Below are 17453 nucleotides of genomic sequence, written 5' to 3' on the forward strand. Positions count from 1 at the left end.
TCGAGGCCATGTCTGTACATGCTAGGCTCGTCAAGTTAACCTAAGTGTTTCGCATGTGTTCCGAGGCCATGTCTGTACATGCTAGGCTCGTCAACACCCGTTGTATTCGAACGTAAGAATCTATCACACCCGATCATCACGTGGTGCTTCGAAACGACGAACTTTCGCAACGGTGCACAGTTAGGGGGAACACTTTCTTGAAATTTTAATGAGAGATCATCTTATTTACTACCGTCTTTCTAAGCAAATAAGATGTATAAACATGATAAACATCACATGCAATCAAATAGTGACATGATATGGCCAATATCATATTGCTCCTTTTGATCTCCATCTTCGGGGCTCCATGATCATCATCGTCACCGGCATGACACCATGATCTCCATCATCATGATCTCCATCATCGTGTCTTCATGAAGTTGTCTCGCCAACTATTACTTCTACTACTATAGCTAACGGTTAGCAATAAAGTAAAGTAATTACATGACGTTTATGTTGACACGCAGGTCATAAATAAATTAAGACAACTCCTATGGCTCCTGCCGGTTGTCATACTCATCGACATGCAAGTCGTGATTCCTATTACAAGAACATGATCATCTCATACATCACATATATCATTCATCACATCCTTTGGCCATATCACATCACATAGCATACCCTGCAAAAACAAGTTAGACGTCCTCTAATTGTTGTTTGCATGTTTTACGTGGCTGCTATGGGTTTCTAGCAAGAACGTTTCTTACCTACGCAAAAACCACAACGTGATATGCCAATTGCTATTTACCCTTCATAAGGACCCTTTTCATCGAATCCGATCCGACTAAAGTGGGAGAGACAGACACCCGCTAGCCACCTTATGCAACTAGTGCATGTCAGTCGGTGGAACCAGTCTCATGTAAGAGTACGTGTAAGGTCGGTCCGGACCGCTTCATCCCACAATGTCACCGAATCAAGATTGGACTAGTAACGGTAAGCATATTGAACAAAATCAACGCCCACAACTACTTTGTGTTCTACTCGTGCATAGAAACTACGCATAGACCTAGCTCATGATGCCACTGTTGGGGAACGTAGCATAAATTCAAAAACTTTCCTACGTGTCACCAAGATCTATCTATGGAGTCATCTAGCAACGAGGGAGGAGTGGATCTACATACCCTTGTAGATCGCGCGCGGAAGCATTCAAGAGAACGGGGTTGATGGAGTCGTACTCGTCGTGATCCAAATCACCGATGATCCTAGCGCCGAACGGACGGCACCTCCGCGTTCAACACACGTACGGAGCAGCGACGTCTCCTCCTTCTTGATCCAACAAGGGGGGAGGAGAGGTTGATGGAGATCCAGCAGCACGACGGCGTGGTGGTGAAAGTAGCAGATTCCAACAGGGCTTTGCCAAGCGCTGCGGGAGGAGGGAGATGTGTCATGGGAGGGAGAGGGAGGCGCCAGGGCTTAGGTGTTCTTGCCCTCCCTTCTCCCCACTATATATAGGGCCAAGGGAGAGGGGGGGCAGCCTTGGCCCTTCCTCCAAGGAAGGGTGCGGCCAGGGAGGAGTCCCTCCTCCCCAAGGCACCTCGGAGGTGCCTTCCCCTTTTAGGACTCTTCCTTTCCCTCTTCTCTTGGCGCACGGGCCTCTTGGGGCTGGTGCCCTTGGCCCATATAGGCCAAGGCGCACCCCCTACAGCCCATGTGGCCCCCCGGGGCAGGTGGACCCCCTTGGTGGACCCCCGGGACCCTCCCGGTGGTCCCGGTACAATACCGGTGACCCCGAAACTTGTCCCGATGGCCGAAATAGCACTTCCTATATATAATTCTTTACCTCCGGTGAATCCGTTGTTGACTGGCATGCGTGGAATATGCACAATATAGTGTTGTTTTGACATACATGACGCACCATCAAACCTAGATACCAACTGGAGGCTAATACGCGCTTCGCCATGCTGTTCTTCATTCCTGGGATGTCCTTTTTTCTAGCAGGTTATTTGTGGCCGGTTGTTTTCGTTTTGGTTTTTATCTGTGTTGGCTTGGTATTTAGTTACGCTCTGGTCGTGTTTTCCGTTCGTGTATCATGATGGGTTGTTGTTAGAGACGGTATTTCTTATAAGAGGAGAGTGGAGTTGCTTGATGCGTGGTCGTGGTGTCATTGCATCTTTTGGCCTCGGTGTCAGCTATTCTTGTGTGAGCCCCTTGAGAGCTCATATTCCACATTGATACCATGCAACTGTTGCTATAAAGTTCACATGGGTTGGCCGGCGAAGTTGTCGCTCACTCAGCTTAGCTCCCTACTCCACTCGCTAGCTCAATTTTTTTCTAGGCTCGCTTTACTGCTAACTCGTAAAAGGCCGGTTACCCTTTTTATTTGAGAAAAGGTAATTAAATCAAAAGATGTTTGTAGTTTTTACAAATCTAGGTTTTTTTAAATTGCAAACAAAAAAACCATGATTTTTTATAAGAATATTCGTAGATTCAAAAAAAATCACAAATTTGAAATAAAGTTAGAAAATTTACAAAATGCTCACAGACTTAAGTATGTCCGTAAAATTTAAAAATATTTGTGAATTTAACGCCCTTATAGGCAGGCCCCAGCAAACCCGCAGCCCCCGACACACCAGAAGGCTTCAAATCTAGTGAGCTTGGTATTTTTAATATATTTTGGCTGTGAAATATACTTGATCTTAACGTAAGTAAGTAGTCAGACGTTATCATGAGTAGGCAAACATATATGGCAAGATTGAGAGCATTAGTCAGATGGTCTGAAAATTCTGGTGGGCAAGTCAGGAGGATGAGCACAAACATCACTAGGTTGGATGGCAAAGATTGAAGCTTCCAAAGGAAAAGAGGGACCGGGGTTCCATGATTTACACTCCTTCAATATTGCCATGCTCGCCCGACAGGTGTGGAGACTTACAAGCCCCGTGACTCTTTGTGCGCTCGCGTACTCAAAGCAAAGTACTGCCCAGCAGGAGACATGTTACAAGCAGAACCTAAGGCTGGAATGAGCTATGTTTGGTGTAACATATTGCCAGGAGTGCAAGTGGTGAGGGCGGGTATGATCTGGTGAGTTGGGTCCGGAGACGATATAAACGTCTGGCACGACCCCTGGATTCCCTCGGTGGGTACATGCCAGCCCTGAACTCTGCAGCGGGGATCCTTGCTGATGTGGGTATAGGAAATAATCGACCCGGAAACAAATCAATGGGACGCCCAGCTTGTGAGCCAAACGTTTTGCGCCGAGGATGCGAAGGCAACCATGCAGATTCCAGTTAGAGAGCAGTATGATGATTTTATAGCCTGGCGTTTCGATAGCAAAGGCATGTTCTCTGTCCGATCTGCGTACAGAGTTCATGTTGATCTGGTATAATGCCAAAAGGTGAAACGGAGCGGAGAGAGCTCCAACAGGCTGTCGCCTCTACTAAGCTTGATCGACGTCCTCTTGGCGTGCTCTTCCGTGAAGCGAAGTATTTACTCCGGATGGGTTTTATTGATTATCAAGTCTTGTACTGTCCTGGAGCGTGTGTGCTGGTGTCTTATGGTAGCCAGAGCAATGCGGAGTGCCAGGTTTTAATCCCGCCGGTTTGGTCGGTCCGTCATAATTTGGAATGCAAGGTGTTCCAGTGTAAAAAAAACATATATAGCAATGAACATACATTGTTTCCTTAACTGCATCGACAATCATGTACAGGTAGAGAGATGGTACGGCCTATGGTCTCAGTTGCAATTTCTCTCACATACACCATCAACGGCAGGGACTCGTGCTGTAGTTGATGCTGCGACAGACCTCAGAGTGGGGGCAATACAACTGAATGTCATAGAGGTTGTTCACCGTGTCCATATCAATCGGCCGCCAAGCACCATGGTCTATGTGCTCGATCATGTGGGCACATGTCAATATTAGTATCTTCCGCCTACCAGCAGTCTCTAAGGCAGTCCATATTGCAGTAAATCCAGTCGCATCACAAGCAGCGACAAGCGCTTCTCCTTCCTTGCTCTGTGTGGTATTTCAACTCAAGTTCCTCGCTCAAATGATTGTATTTGAAATTTACAAATATCTTGGTGCCGCCGCAAAAAGTATGTGCTTACCATGCTCTTTTGTTTTCCTCCAATATTTCAGAGTATATCACGGACTAAAACTAACATGGAGGAAAACAAATCCAAACTCATTACATTAATAGACTTTTCACACCTTTGTTCACAATGTAGGTGAGTATATATAGTAAGTCTATGTATAGTTTTTTTTTCTCAGCTAAACATGCAGATAGTGTTGAACAAGTCATTCAAAAACTGTTATAGCATTGGAGTGCACACCACACAAATCATGTGACCAGTCTGCTTCCATTTTTTGGTTCCTCTTGTAAAAGGAAAAATAAAGAAGAATGGTGAAAACATCATGAAGTGAGTAGTTGAATGCCAATTGCATGAAGAATGGTGAGAAGTTCATGAACGTCCGGTGCATAGATACTCCCTTTCAAGACTTATTCAATACCTAGGAATGGATCTGAGTGTACCTATAAATCTGAAGAAAGTAAACTGGTTGTCAAAATGACGGGCAAAGTTGCAGGGCCACTACCTTGGTGTCACAACCCAAACAGAGAGATGAGACGAACACTCAGGATCAATACCGGCATTTGGGTACAAGTTGGGGATACAATGAGATTTGGCGAGAGAAATCAGCAAGCAGGGGAGGGATACAAGAGCAGGAGATGGGGATAAGGAGCAAGGGTGAGAAGCTAGCTGAAGACTTTTGAATTAGCTCTACATAAACACCGCACTGAATAATGACAGAACATGCATGTGCGAAACAAACACTGCTCATGCTAGCAGCGCCGTCAAAAATAAAAGCCAAGAAAATTTGATCACATACAAGACCACATTCTCGTATATAAAATGCATCAGGTATGACAATTGATAACTAGATGCAGTTAAATCCATGAGAGTTTCGTAATCGCGTCATCTTGATAAATAAAATCCAAAATTTAGGTCACATGACCATAGGGGCAATGTTGGCGACAGGCAGAAGAACACAGTGGTGTGGTTGAAAATTAGTATAAACCAATTTTCACTGTTGAATTTCTACGAATGAACGACCCGTCTTAATTACAAGAACCGTTAAAGAGCTCTGAGATCTCTGCCTCAAACCAACGATTGGCAATGCTTCTATTGCAGCAACAGCAGTGTGGGTCCAATCTAATTGAAATGAAAAAGAATTGTATTAGCCTCACAAGGAAAATAATTTATTGTACAAAAGTACAAAACCATTGTCTAACTATCCAGGGGGGTGGCTCTTCTAGATTTTATGGGCATCTTGATGAAGGCAATATACTAAATTGCTTATCATAATTTTATGTTTTCCTCCAATATTTCGGAGTATATTCTATAGATTGAAAGTAATATGGAAGAAAACGTATCTACACTCGTAAACAATGGGCCTATGACATCCTAATTCTCAAGGCAGGTAGTATGTGTGGGTCTGTATATAATTTTTGTTTGCTAAGCATGTGATAAGTGTTGATCAAGTCGTTCAGAAACAATTTTAACATATCTTTTATCATGCGAGTACACACTAAAAATCATGTGATCATGCTATGGCCATGTTCTGTTTCACAGTGACAAGTTCATGTGTGTCCATTGTATAAAATAGTTACTACTCCGTTTTGGGCCTAAATTATTCCGGACTTGTGATTCAGAAATGTAAAACCATTCTACCGATCATCATATGTAAATGTATGTCTTCTCAAAAAAATCTTGAAATCGATCATCCATCACAGCATCCATGTACTACATGACCACCCAATTCGGATGCTATTTGCATGTCAAGTGGTTTCGAAATGCCCTTTACACACTCGCTCTGCATCAAGCAGAGCATTTCAGTCAGTCTGTAGCTGATGGCAGCGGAACATGATTCCAATATCACAAGAATCCACCTAGACCACCAAGAACCAACATAAACCAACTTTATCTAGAAGATCGTTACAGCCAGCAGATGCACCATATGTACAGAATATTTCTCTTGTGACGTCACAAGCCTGACAGCGATCGATGCCTAAGGTACATTGGTTCCCAGAAATAAACATGTATTCATGCCCTTAAACATGGAAAAAGAAGAGCTAGCTGTATGACCGAGTGACTGATTGCATTTGCACAAGCGCACAAAAAAGGTCGGCTTGGTGACAAATCATTCATAGAGATCCAACGACATGGATCCGTCACCTGTCTAGTCCGCCTTCTCTTGGCCTGAAAGTGAGTAGCTTTGACCTTTCTTCTTAGGCGACGAACCAGCGTCTTGCTCAGGTTCAGATAGCGATAGATGAGGGTTCATTCCTTCATCGATTGGGAGTGTCCTCTTTGAGCCCTCAAGAGCTACACCAAGAACAATGTTGTCTTCAAAGGCAGGTCTACTAGATTCCTTCTTTGGCGTAGCAACTGAAGAACCATCCCCTTGTCCTTCTGATCCTTGAGCCTTCCCTTCATCAGTCTTGGAAGTAGTAGACGCAACAGGATCTGCCCATGGAGTTGTGGGAGATGGTATTGTTGTTTTCACATGATCCTTCTTCAACCCAGCATCGTCTGGAACCAACTTTTTCTCCTCCTGCTTCTCCGAGTTGTTTAAACTAGAACCATCAGGTGCATCTGACTTCGTCTCTACCGCTGATACACTGGCCACCTTTGCTTTCTGATCTTCACGTGCTACCACTGGTCGAGGAGGTTTCTTGTCGTCACTGATCCTTGCAGAAGTATCGATCAGGAGCGGACGGCCACGTGCACGAGGACTATATGTATCCTCTCCAAAAGGAATGTTGTCAATGTCTGCGTTGCCATATGATTTCTGAACTGTTCGGATCTGCGTGGCAAGCCTTGCCCTGTGGTGCCCAACTATTGTAAGAAGATCCAACATAACAGCTTCCTGTTGCAATAAGGAACATCAAAACAATTGGTACAACTGGTCCTACCTAAACTGAGCAGCAATTTTATCACACCATGTATATGCTATATACAAATTAATATGCCCCCACATCTGTTGCAAGGAGAATATGGAGCATCAGATACAGAATAAATTACCTGGACATTTAGATACTCTTCAAAATGCGATGTCTTCACAAAGCAGGATATGTATATCTGCAGGACAGCACAACAGCACGATACATAAGATACTTATAAGGATGCAAATTTTGGCACAATGTAAAACTGAAGACAATCGAACGGCAAGTGCTCTGATATTTCAAGAATATAAAAAATTATGCATGCACAAGAAGCCTACAATCTTGATACCCGTTGAACAAGGGTGAAGGCAGATGTGAAAACAAGAGACACCAGTAAAACAAAAAGGTAACTAGTCCTTACCACCAGCAACCAACTTGCAGATTAGAGGTTTCTTCATGCTTAAGTTTTGACAAGCTAAAACAGATTGATAATTGAGGCCCAAAAGGTTAGTGGTGCACTTTGGTGAACAAATTTAACTCTAAACAACTTCTTTGGCTTCGTGGCACTAGTTTGTAGATGATGTTGCAAATTCCTATTGTGCTAATGCGGAAGAACCTGCTCAAATATATGATTAAAGCATATGACATAACTAAAAGAAGGTTCTTTTGCAACCTAAGAATGGTGACATAACAGTGTGTTACGATGATGTGTTCCACATATTCTGGTAGAATCAAGTACTCTACCAGGTCTAGGCCGTAGGTGGTAAGGGAAGGATGGAGGAGGGCGTGGCGAGGAACGGGCGCGCCGGCGGCAGGGCGCCGTCGCGAGCTAGGAGAAGGGCGGCGGCGGTTAGGGCTGTTGGCGGCTAGGGTTTCCGGCTCCTCAGGGAGCCGGGCAATAGGAGATAATATTCTTCTTATTGCTTGCTCTCAAACGATGTCTTACACGAGTATTTATAACTTTAGCCTAAGATAACTTGCCTAAGATAACTTGTGGGCCAAGCCCCTAATACTAATGCCCGGTGGGCCTCTTCCTAGTATAGACCAAACCGGTCATAACATATTCGGACTAGAAACCAAGGGTGAGGATGTCATGAAAGTGCTACCTGAAGTAGGAGAGGACAGAAAGGAAATTGTGCCACCTCATTTCGTGAATAGAAAAAATGGTGAAATAGTAATAGACGATTTGAACAGAAACATTGTCGAGACTGACACATATGATGATGACTTCGTGGGGAGGGCTATATTGATTCTCTTTAGCACTGTTTTAGCACCGCACTCCACCAAGCATGTTCCTCACCGCTTTTACAAATTGGTGGAGGACATGGACGCCATTAAGTCATATACTGGTTAGCATTCACATTACGCGTGTGCATTGATGACATAAGAAAGACGGTTCTGGATGGCAAGAAATTCAAATGGGCGGTGAAAAACTTGGCGCTCGTTCAAGTAAAACACAGTATTTATTAGTGCATATGTTTTACATTTTTTCAATTTATTAGTACTAATTCATTTGATGATCATGCAGCACATTTACTGGGAGAAAGTGCAGCCAACAGCTGTAGAAACATTTAATCCCTTATCATATGAGTACTCATTAATGCTTAATTGGCCTGAAATTGAGGCCCAAAAGCGTACGGACACGCCAGTTCAATGTGTCATACTCGTCATGCTTTTGAGACTCAATTTCAGGCCAATTAAACATCAGTGGGTACTCAGACGATAAGGGATCAAATGTTTCTACAATTGTTGGCTGCACTTTCTCCCAGTAAATGTACTGCATGATCATCAAATGAATTAGTACTGATAAATTAGAAAAATGTAAATACAAATGCACTAATAAATACTATGGTTTAACTAAACGAGCATCAAGTTCCCCACCGGCCATTTGAAATTTTCCCATCTAGAACCATCTTTCTTATGCCATCAATGCACATGTGCAATGTGAACACATTCAAGTTATATGACTTAATGGCGTTCGTGTTTTCCCATCTAGAACCATCTTTCTTCAACAATTCCTAGCCAAGTCAATAACTGTCCTACCAAACAGCCCTTTAAAAGGGTCACCTATGACTTGTATTTAAATGAAAAAATGGATTTGCTTAATATAAGAAATTACCATAAGAGCTTGAGTTTTCGGATCAATTTTTTCAAAGAATACTCTCCTATGCAACTTCTGTTGTTCAATATGATGATTCTTGGCCAACACTTTCCTCATGTCTGCAACAATTATCTACCAAAAAAACAGAAAAACATGGTTAAAATAGGTCCTAAGAGTTAATGCACCAATACACAGTTAAAGAGAAATATGTAATGTGCAGGATTTATTCAAAATTCTTACACCAATTTTTCCAGCGTCCATGTGGCTTATAGCAAGATATGTCTTAATACGCCAATGGTTTCTCCGAGTGTTATTCCTCAATATAGACATTGTGAATTTATGATTAGGGATGTATATAGCTTCTCTGTCATCGCCTCTAATGATTGTTGGTGACCACAGGCCAACATGCTGAAAAGCAAATTACTTGGTGTCGTGACAAAATGAAACATCAATAATATCATGTATAAGGGACTAATATCAGTGGATATAAATAAAGGTCTGGTTATGGGAAAAATGCTAAAAATCAAATTACGTGAAATTATAAAGATAGAATGAAACGTATAAATATCTTGTATGAGGTAGTAGCTGATATTAGTTCATGAAATTCTGAATTGTGGGACGAATAACTTCCTAGCTAGATGGTTCCTGCTTTGGTCCACAAAATGGAACAAAGAAAACAGCAAATCCACATCATATGCTAGATGGTTCAAGGAAGTTCAAATAAAGCATACAAAATACTGACCTCAACAATACCAGATACCTCAACACCATCTATCTTTGCATTGATCCATTCACTCACTACAAATGGGCGGGTGGCATTGATCATAACACTTGAGAGGAAATTTGTAAAAATCTGCAATGGAAGACCATAGTAATCAGTACAGCACAAGCTATTTTGGTCAAAAAAAAGTACAGAACAAGCTAACACTACCAATAACAAAAATGCAGTACCTCACGACCAGCAAGCGTAAGCAATACTGTCCCGAAACCTCCAGCAGTTATCCACTTCTGGGTATTGAAACCCAGCAACTCCATAAAGAGAGAAACAGCAGCAATCCAGATACCAGTGTAAACAGCTCTCATGGTAAAATCCAACCCCATCTGCCACAGACAGACTTGCATAAGTATGGTTACAACAATGGAAAAAATTGAGGGACAACTTATATGCTATAAGTACAGCGCAATATAAGTACTGGAACAAATTGAGGGGCAACTTATATGATACAAGTACAATGAAAAATAAGTACTCCAGCTTAATAAGACCGAATATCAAATTTAGCATCAGTTTCACTGAGAGCACCAACATTGAGAAAGTTTAATCCAAGATATTAAGTACTTAATGCAGCATCAGACTTATAGTATTCAATAATGTCTACAAAAACAAAGAGTAAATATAATTTCGAATAACAATCTACGCTTCGAAAAAAAGTATCAAAACATCATTCTTTCTATCTTCATAAACTCTAACCTCCCAAACGGAATCGCTACAAAGAAAACCAGGAAAAAGACTTCTTCAACAAATTGATATACAACCTTCACCCCCACCTCTCCCAATTCTCATAGGAAGTCAGTAAAAGTGCTGCAGAATACTGCAGAAAGAGAATCCCCCCCACCAACAAACTCCCATCCTTATATATGCTTATCCCTACAAACCCTTAAATATGCATCATATCCATTTACTATTTCCTTCAGAAACAAATGCATCATAATGTAAACTGAAATCCTGCTGATAGAATCCTTTATATAACTAGAACTGAAATCCAGCTGATAGAACAACAGTAGGTATTCTAACAACGTAATCACTGTGATATAAGGAAATAATTCTTACAGCTCGTGTATCACTGGGGCTTCGTATGTCCACTAGAAATTTCTGTACCTGCTGAATCAAGCTGAGAGAAGATAAATTATGTTAGAACTGGAAGCATGGATAAAAAACTAAGACATAAGTAACCCACCAGCCATACAAACAAGAGTAGATTTTCTACATAACATCTCAACACTTTTTGCATACACCTCTTTCTACGGCAGTAGAGCACTACAAGGAACTTTGTTGTCGAATATCTGGAGTAAAAAATATGTGCTGTAGCTCTCTAAACTGGTCAGGAGCAGTCAAATAAATACCGGAAGGGGGGTGTCATTTTACAAGGAAGTCAACACATTCTCTTTCCTACTTATAAAGGTTGAAGTTGGTGGTGAGTTCACATATGTTACCAACAAATGAATAAACAAATGCATTTCTATCCACATGTGCACCAGCAACCTTTCGAAAGACTTTAATAAACAAATGTACCTTGACTCCCATGTCATACATAACACAAATAAACAAATATACTACTCCCTCTGGTTCAAATTAACTGACGCGGTATTAGTACATATTAGAGGGTGATTGTATAGAGGATGCGTCAATTAATTCGGATCGGAGGGAGTACTACTTTAATGTGAGAATAGCACTCTTGTTAAAAAAAACTTACGTAACAAATGCGGAAATGCGACCCCGCCATAAATCATGCTCATGGTTTTAGTTTCACTTCCTGACAAATTCCTCTAATTCTATATGGAGTACAACATAAGAGAGTGAGCAAATTGCAAAAAAAACGGGACACCAGACTGTGTCATCCTAGCCAATTCATGATCCTGTGCAGTGAACTTATTCATGCCTGTTCTCCTAAGTTTCAAAAATCTGTCTCACTTTAAATATTGTGAAGGGCCCTACTATGGCCACTTAAGACTCCAACTTCCGCAACATGATCTTTCATTGTATTTTTGCTCTCTTCTTAATCATGAACTGTGCAACAGCTGCAAAACACCAACATCTTTTGACGAGCTCCTAAGCCGGTAGTCCAATCCCTAGTCTTTTTTATAGCTCCGTAGCGACATACGGGCAACGTGCTAGTTCAGGTACAATCATGAGTGCCTATTATTCTGATTATTTAGTGATTTTGTTTGGGACTTTTTAAGCTGGGGATCAAAATTGTGGGCACAAGTCAAGTTGGTTTAATTACAGATGATTTATAATACTGGAAAACCCAATAAAAGCAGCCAAGTAATCAAAATAATTTTAACATTAGTGGAACATGGTAGTTTGAATTATAGGGGGCAAACTTGGATAAATATTGGCACTGTGTGGTTTGGGGGGATGGGATCTAAAGGCAGGTTACTTACTATAGCCCCACTGTGCTACAAATCATAATAGCTCTCAGACTTACCTTCAATAAGTTAGAGAATCTCAGACGACATGGCAGTGGGGAAAGACTACAGTAGGTAGATTGGAGAAGAGAGAAGATACGGAGGTGCTTTGGCAAGGGAGAGACGACGAGACATAACGGTGATAGAATAGTTCGGTTTAATCTTTATTAGTTCATTTCAATTGGGTTGCTTCCCCTTTTGTACAGACAGGCCCCAAAAACATCAGCTAAAAGAAAGAATGGATTCTAGTAATAATCTTACCTAACTAAATGCAACAGATCTTGAACTATTGGATTAAGGCCCAAGCAAAGAAACTAATAGGTAAAAAGATGACTAATCATATCAGCTAATGGCCCACAGCTATGACACCTCAACCAGACAAACAGGTTTAAGGTATCCACTTGCTACATAACAAAACTGATGTTGAGCTAGAATAAGAGATTTTCAGTCGCCTAATTCCAAGATCCGGTAAGTGCGTTTGCATCAAGAAACAGAAACGCTGCCATAAGCGTCTGCGTGATTATATCATCAAAAATATAACTTGCGAACAGTCATTGGGGCTTTTAATTGAGAGTGTATCATTTGCACCTTGTCATAATATATGCAGTAGCCAGGACGGTCGATAAGGATCTCACAAAAGTCAAAAGGCGCGTTTTAACAGCTTGGCTTGCTGCTGAAGGCAACACGACTGGATCCAAACCCCTGTAGGATAATGTGTGAGCAGAAGGGAAATTCAGCAACAGACCTAAACATTCTGAGGAAGCAGTTTCTATCAGATAGGTGCAAGAAATAATCATTACTCTCTGCTGTGCCTATACCTGCAGATAAGTGTTGCCCCTGTCCAAAGGAGTAAAGGTTGAAGGTAGGAACTAGAAATTAGGTATGTAGGGCTCTTTTTCCAGTTACCTCCATGCTGCAAGGGACATTAAGGAAGGCTCTGATTGTTTAGCTGCCAATAAATATAAGGTTAAAAAATCAGGTTGAACATAAAGGCACATACATCAAAACGGTTTCTGATGTCCTTCACTAGAGGCAAAAAACCCCATAGAGCAAATACAATTATTCCAATTGCAGGTACCACGAGTGCAGTAGCTGGATTTGCAAGTAAAGTGTCGCATGACCTGTCAAAAGAACAAAAGAAGCAACTTTTAAAAAGTGGCGATTCAAGCATGAACTGACTGAAAACAGTATAAAATGGTAAAAATATGACTTCAAGAACGGAAAAACAGGACAGCCAAGAGTCTAATGAATTATCTATAGGAGCACACAAGACTACCGCCAAACTATCTTGGCCAATATGTTCGTGCATTAACTAATACTCCCTACGTCCCAAAATAAGTGTCACTGATTTAGTACAACTTTAATACAAAAGTTGTACTAAATCAGCGATACTTATTTTCAGACGGAGGGAGTATGTTTTAATTATTATCATTTTTGAAGAAGAAGAAAAAACCATTATACAGATGTGATAGCATCTTCAGGCATCCAATCAGCACCCTAGATTCTTCATTATCTTAACTTCAACTGTCAAAGATGTTGCCAGGTACCAACCACAATATAGTTGTTACATGTTCTGCTTTACAAAATATTTACTGTGAGATTCCTTTTATAGTCAATCAGAAATTGAATAATCCAGATTAGTGTCAACTGGCAAACCACTCAGTGTAATCATCCATGCAAACTATCCAAGCAATCTAGAAATTTCAAAAGAAAATTATGCCATGAGGGGAGCTACCTAGTCAATACTAATGACGCACTCTTCACCAAAGGAATTTCCTTCAAAGCAACTGGCAAGACAAAAGATCTAACACGCAAGGCCCGATATCTATAAGGCACATAAAGCATGGGCATGTAGTTCCTCCCGGACGAGTTATGCACCAAGGAATCTTGCCCCTGCAAGGCAAACAAACCATTTTTTTTAGATAGACAATAGCAATGTGGGAGAAACCCAGTGTGACATCAGGACTACAGTACCGACCCAACCTAAAATGCATAAATATTATTATGATAGAGCAACAATTGTGTCCGACAACCCTCCACATATTATGCATCCAATTACTCCCTCCGTCCGGAATTACTTGTCACTCAAACGGATGTATCTAGCTCTGAAATATGTCTAGATACATCCATTTCAGCGAGAACTAATTCCAGACAGAGGTAGTATCTTATAACAAATTGCACCGCTCAAATTTTAGTCGATGAAAGTGAATTACAGAAACCTAGTATAACTAAACTGTTACCCAACATAGGCTAAAGTCATGGAATACATGTGTATTGGAGTATTTTATCAACTGAAGAGCTCCTCTGTTCCTAATGTGAGGCTTTGACTTATGTCTCCAAGGTACAACATCTGAAACTGATTTGCTTTCAACAATATTACTAACAACCTATAAATAAAAAAAATATGGAAGATTGTCTGGCGCAGTCAAGTGTCAGTTTCATATACTCAAGCCAGTACCAGGATAGGTATTAGCAAATAGAAATGTTCCGTATTCCAAAAGACATGACCCTTGCACACCTTAAACTGACATGTATTCATGATGACGAGTATGTTTTATTAAAGAACACAGTCGCCTAGTCAACTAACGCAATTGGTGTCATCACAGGCAAATTCTTGCCAGCTAGTAGTCGTTCAACAGTTAACTCTCATTTCTCAACCTATTGAGATGTAGGTTAACTTTAATTTACAAAAGGATCTCTCCATCCAAATCATCAGTACAACAGCCTCCATTTTACTCGAGCTGTAGCTGACCTCAGGAGGTGTTAGTATGATGGCTTTCATCCCAAATGGTTCCGATTAAAAATATATGTCGACTGCGGGAATCACGAGTGCATGTAATCCAGCATTTATACTCTCCCCCTACTTTTATGCTTTAGAAAAAATGAAGTGGTTGTGCCATGTCATTGAATACGGTATGTATGGTCTTCTCGTTAACTATCTATCAGATTTAGTGTTTTCAGGCCAATGGAAGATGTATAATGTAGAGTAATTTTGTGAAACTAATGTACAGAAAGAAAGATCTACAATTTAAGAAATTTATGCATGATTTTGACAGCTCAAATGAGATAATAAATATATAACTGGAATGTATTACTCAGCATTCACAGAAAAACAAAGGGTAACTTTACATTCTTAGTCTAGTATCTTCTTAGATGAAAACTGAAACATTAAAATATTTGAATGAAAAGTGTAGCCAGCCTTGTCTGGTGCCCTGTGAAAGAGAACTGGATACGGATAGCTCATTCTTTCTGAGTTCTGACATACATTTTATACAGCCTCCTATTCTGCAAGATGTGTTCTCTTTTGTTAAACTGACAGCTACTACCTTTACACTAGGCACAAATATGAAAGTATACTTCACACTTTTGCAAGGTAATAAATATATGTAGGAGAACACACACTGGCAGTTCAATGACTTGTAACAAACATGATAAAAAGAATCGCCTAGACCTCTAGTAACAAAAAGAATAAGAAGAATGTTTGAATGCTGTTAGCTTTGGAAAGGCTGAAAGAGAGCATACATAAGCAAGTGAAGGAAACGAAGTGGATGGGGGAGAACGTCGCATCTCCACACCAGCTATTCGTCGTACTCCACAGAAATTGTTGGTTTGGCCGAATCTGTTGGTAGCAGTGACTCCTTGGAACAGCTGGGATGTTAGTCCAACCGCCATCTTAAGCACTGAAGGAATGCAAAATGTTCACATCAAATGGTCGAGCTTCAATCAGTTGGTCCTGCTAGTTTATGCCCCTGGAAATAATTAAAAAAAAATATGATGAGTGTGTTTTCTGATGGGCTTGTCTATCTGGTAAAATTATGGGCTCACAATACACGAAGCTTGTAGATTTTGAAGCTATTATTAAAACAAATATGATATGAAATTAGTGCGTATTTTTCTGAAATGTACAAAGATACCACAAGAGTAAGTGTACAGCCTAAGTTCAAGCAAGGGAAACCAGAGTCACCAAGCAGAGTCGACTAGCACTCAGTAGAGCCCAAAAGACCATATCATTACCAAATCCGATATTATGAATCCAATTACCATACCATCACCAAGCAGACTCAACTAGCACTCAGTTAAGGAGAACGATGAAACTGAAATGCGAGAAATTAATGGGCAGCTAGCCTATGTCATTAAAACTGAAGTGCAGATAGGAAGATCGGATTTCAACATCTACGACCACCTAATTATACATACTTTTTTTTTAAAACGACCATGTTGCTTTGTCAGCAATGGGGATTTGAGGTATCGGGTTCAAATCCATGAACCTACTAGTAATACTGGTATGGCAACATGTTAACTAAAACTGAACATCAACATTATTCCCCCTGCGTACCTAATTTATTCTCTTTTGCATCAGCAAATTGCGATTAATTACTAGTACTAGTACGCAAACAAATCAGGCAAGACAAACTGGATGAGGAGTACTTGGGTCATATCAACAAGAGTATCAGAACAGTACAGGCGAGTTAGGGTTCGTCACCACAGTAGGAGGAGGGAACCGAGGTCGGGGCAGATCTCCTCCGCTCCGCGCCAGTCCAGTAGGGCCGGGACGGGCCGGGCTGCGGTGGGGATGGGAGTTCCTCGGGGGCGGCGGCGTGGTCGGGTGGAAGGGCTGGGGAGGCGCGCTCGGCGAATCGGGGGTCGGAGGGGGTTAGGTGGGGATTGGGGGAAGAAGGGCAAGGCGATTACGGCCCTCCGCGCGCGCGGCGACAGAGGTAGCTGGCTAGGTGAGGGGGAGGGGGACGCCCACGAGAGCGACGGGGAAGACGAAGGCCGCGCACGTGTAGCCTTATCGGCCTCGCGAGTCGCTGCTCTCTCTCTCTCTCTCTCTCTCTCTCTCTCTCTGCGCGTGTTGGTGTGCGGAGGGAGGGACGGCGCTGGTGGGTGGTGGTGGACTGGAGCGGGGCGGAGGCGCATGGGTTGCGTGGATGAACAAGTTTCTGTTTCCCTTTTCTTCTTTTTCGAATTTTATTTATTGAAACAGAATAATTTGCATGCAGAACTTTTGAAGGATTAGCAAAATAAATATAAATACTACCCCCTCCCTCGGTTCCCAAATATAAGCCTTTTTTAAGAGTTTGGTACCAAAATAAGTGAATCTACGCTCAAAATAGGTGTAGATACCAGCACTGATAGGCTCGGGATGTCACTGTTCACCTAACCATCCAACCACAAGCTGTTTCGCAGGCGGAGAGTGGGTCGCGTGGGCAGAATTTTTGAAGTATTAGCAAAATAAATACTCCTGT

The 17453-nt window shown here is 41.6% G+C and overlaps 1 protein-coding gene across 2 annotated transcripts; it reads right to left on the minus strand.

The window, feature by feature from the left end:
• Nucleotides 1-5933: 5933 nt before the first annotated feature.
• On the minus strand, nucleotides 5934-17014 carry LOC125506976 (mechanosensitive ion channel protein 2, chloroplastic). Of its 2 annotated transcripts, none has more exons than XM_048671684.2 (13): nucleotides 16688-17014; nucleotides 15727-15953; nucleotides 13940-14097; nucleotides 13205-13325; nucleotides 13023-13117; nucleotides 12793-12906; nucleotides 10847-10907; nucleotides 9970-10119; nucleotides 9761-9871; nucleotides 9259-9426; nucleotides 9037-9150; nucleotides 7057-7113; nucleotides 5934-6901 (listed from the first exon to the last, which is right to left on the minus strand). In XM_048671684.2, the coding sequence occupies exons 2-13, from the start codon at nucleotides 15874-15876 to the stop codon at nucleotides 6212-6214; spliced, it is 1989 nt and encodes a 662-aa protein (XP_048527641.1). In that variant the 5' UTR covers nucleotides 15877-15953; nucleotides 16688-17014; the 3' UTR covers nucleotides 5934-6211. The 2 variants fall into 2 exon arrangements, with proteins under 2 accessions (XP_048527641.1, XP_048527642.1); XM_048671685.2 differs by having other exon boundaries at nucleotides 16667-17014.
• Between the last annotated feature and the right edge of the window lie 439 nt (nucleotides 17015-17453).

This window comes from Triticum urartu, chromosome 5A (genome assembly GCF_056163025.1).
Source record: "Triticum urartu cultivar PI428250 chromosome 5A, HENAU_Tu73, whole genome shotgun sequence".
NCBI lineage: Eukaryota > Viridiplantae > Streptophyta > Magnoliopsida > Poales > Poaceae > Triticum > Triticum urartu.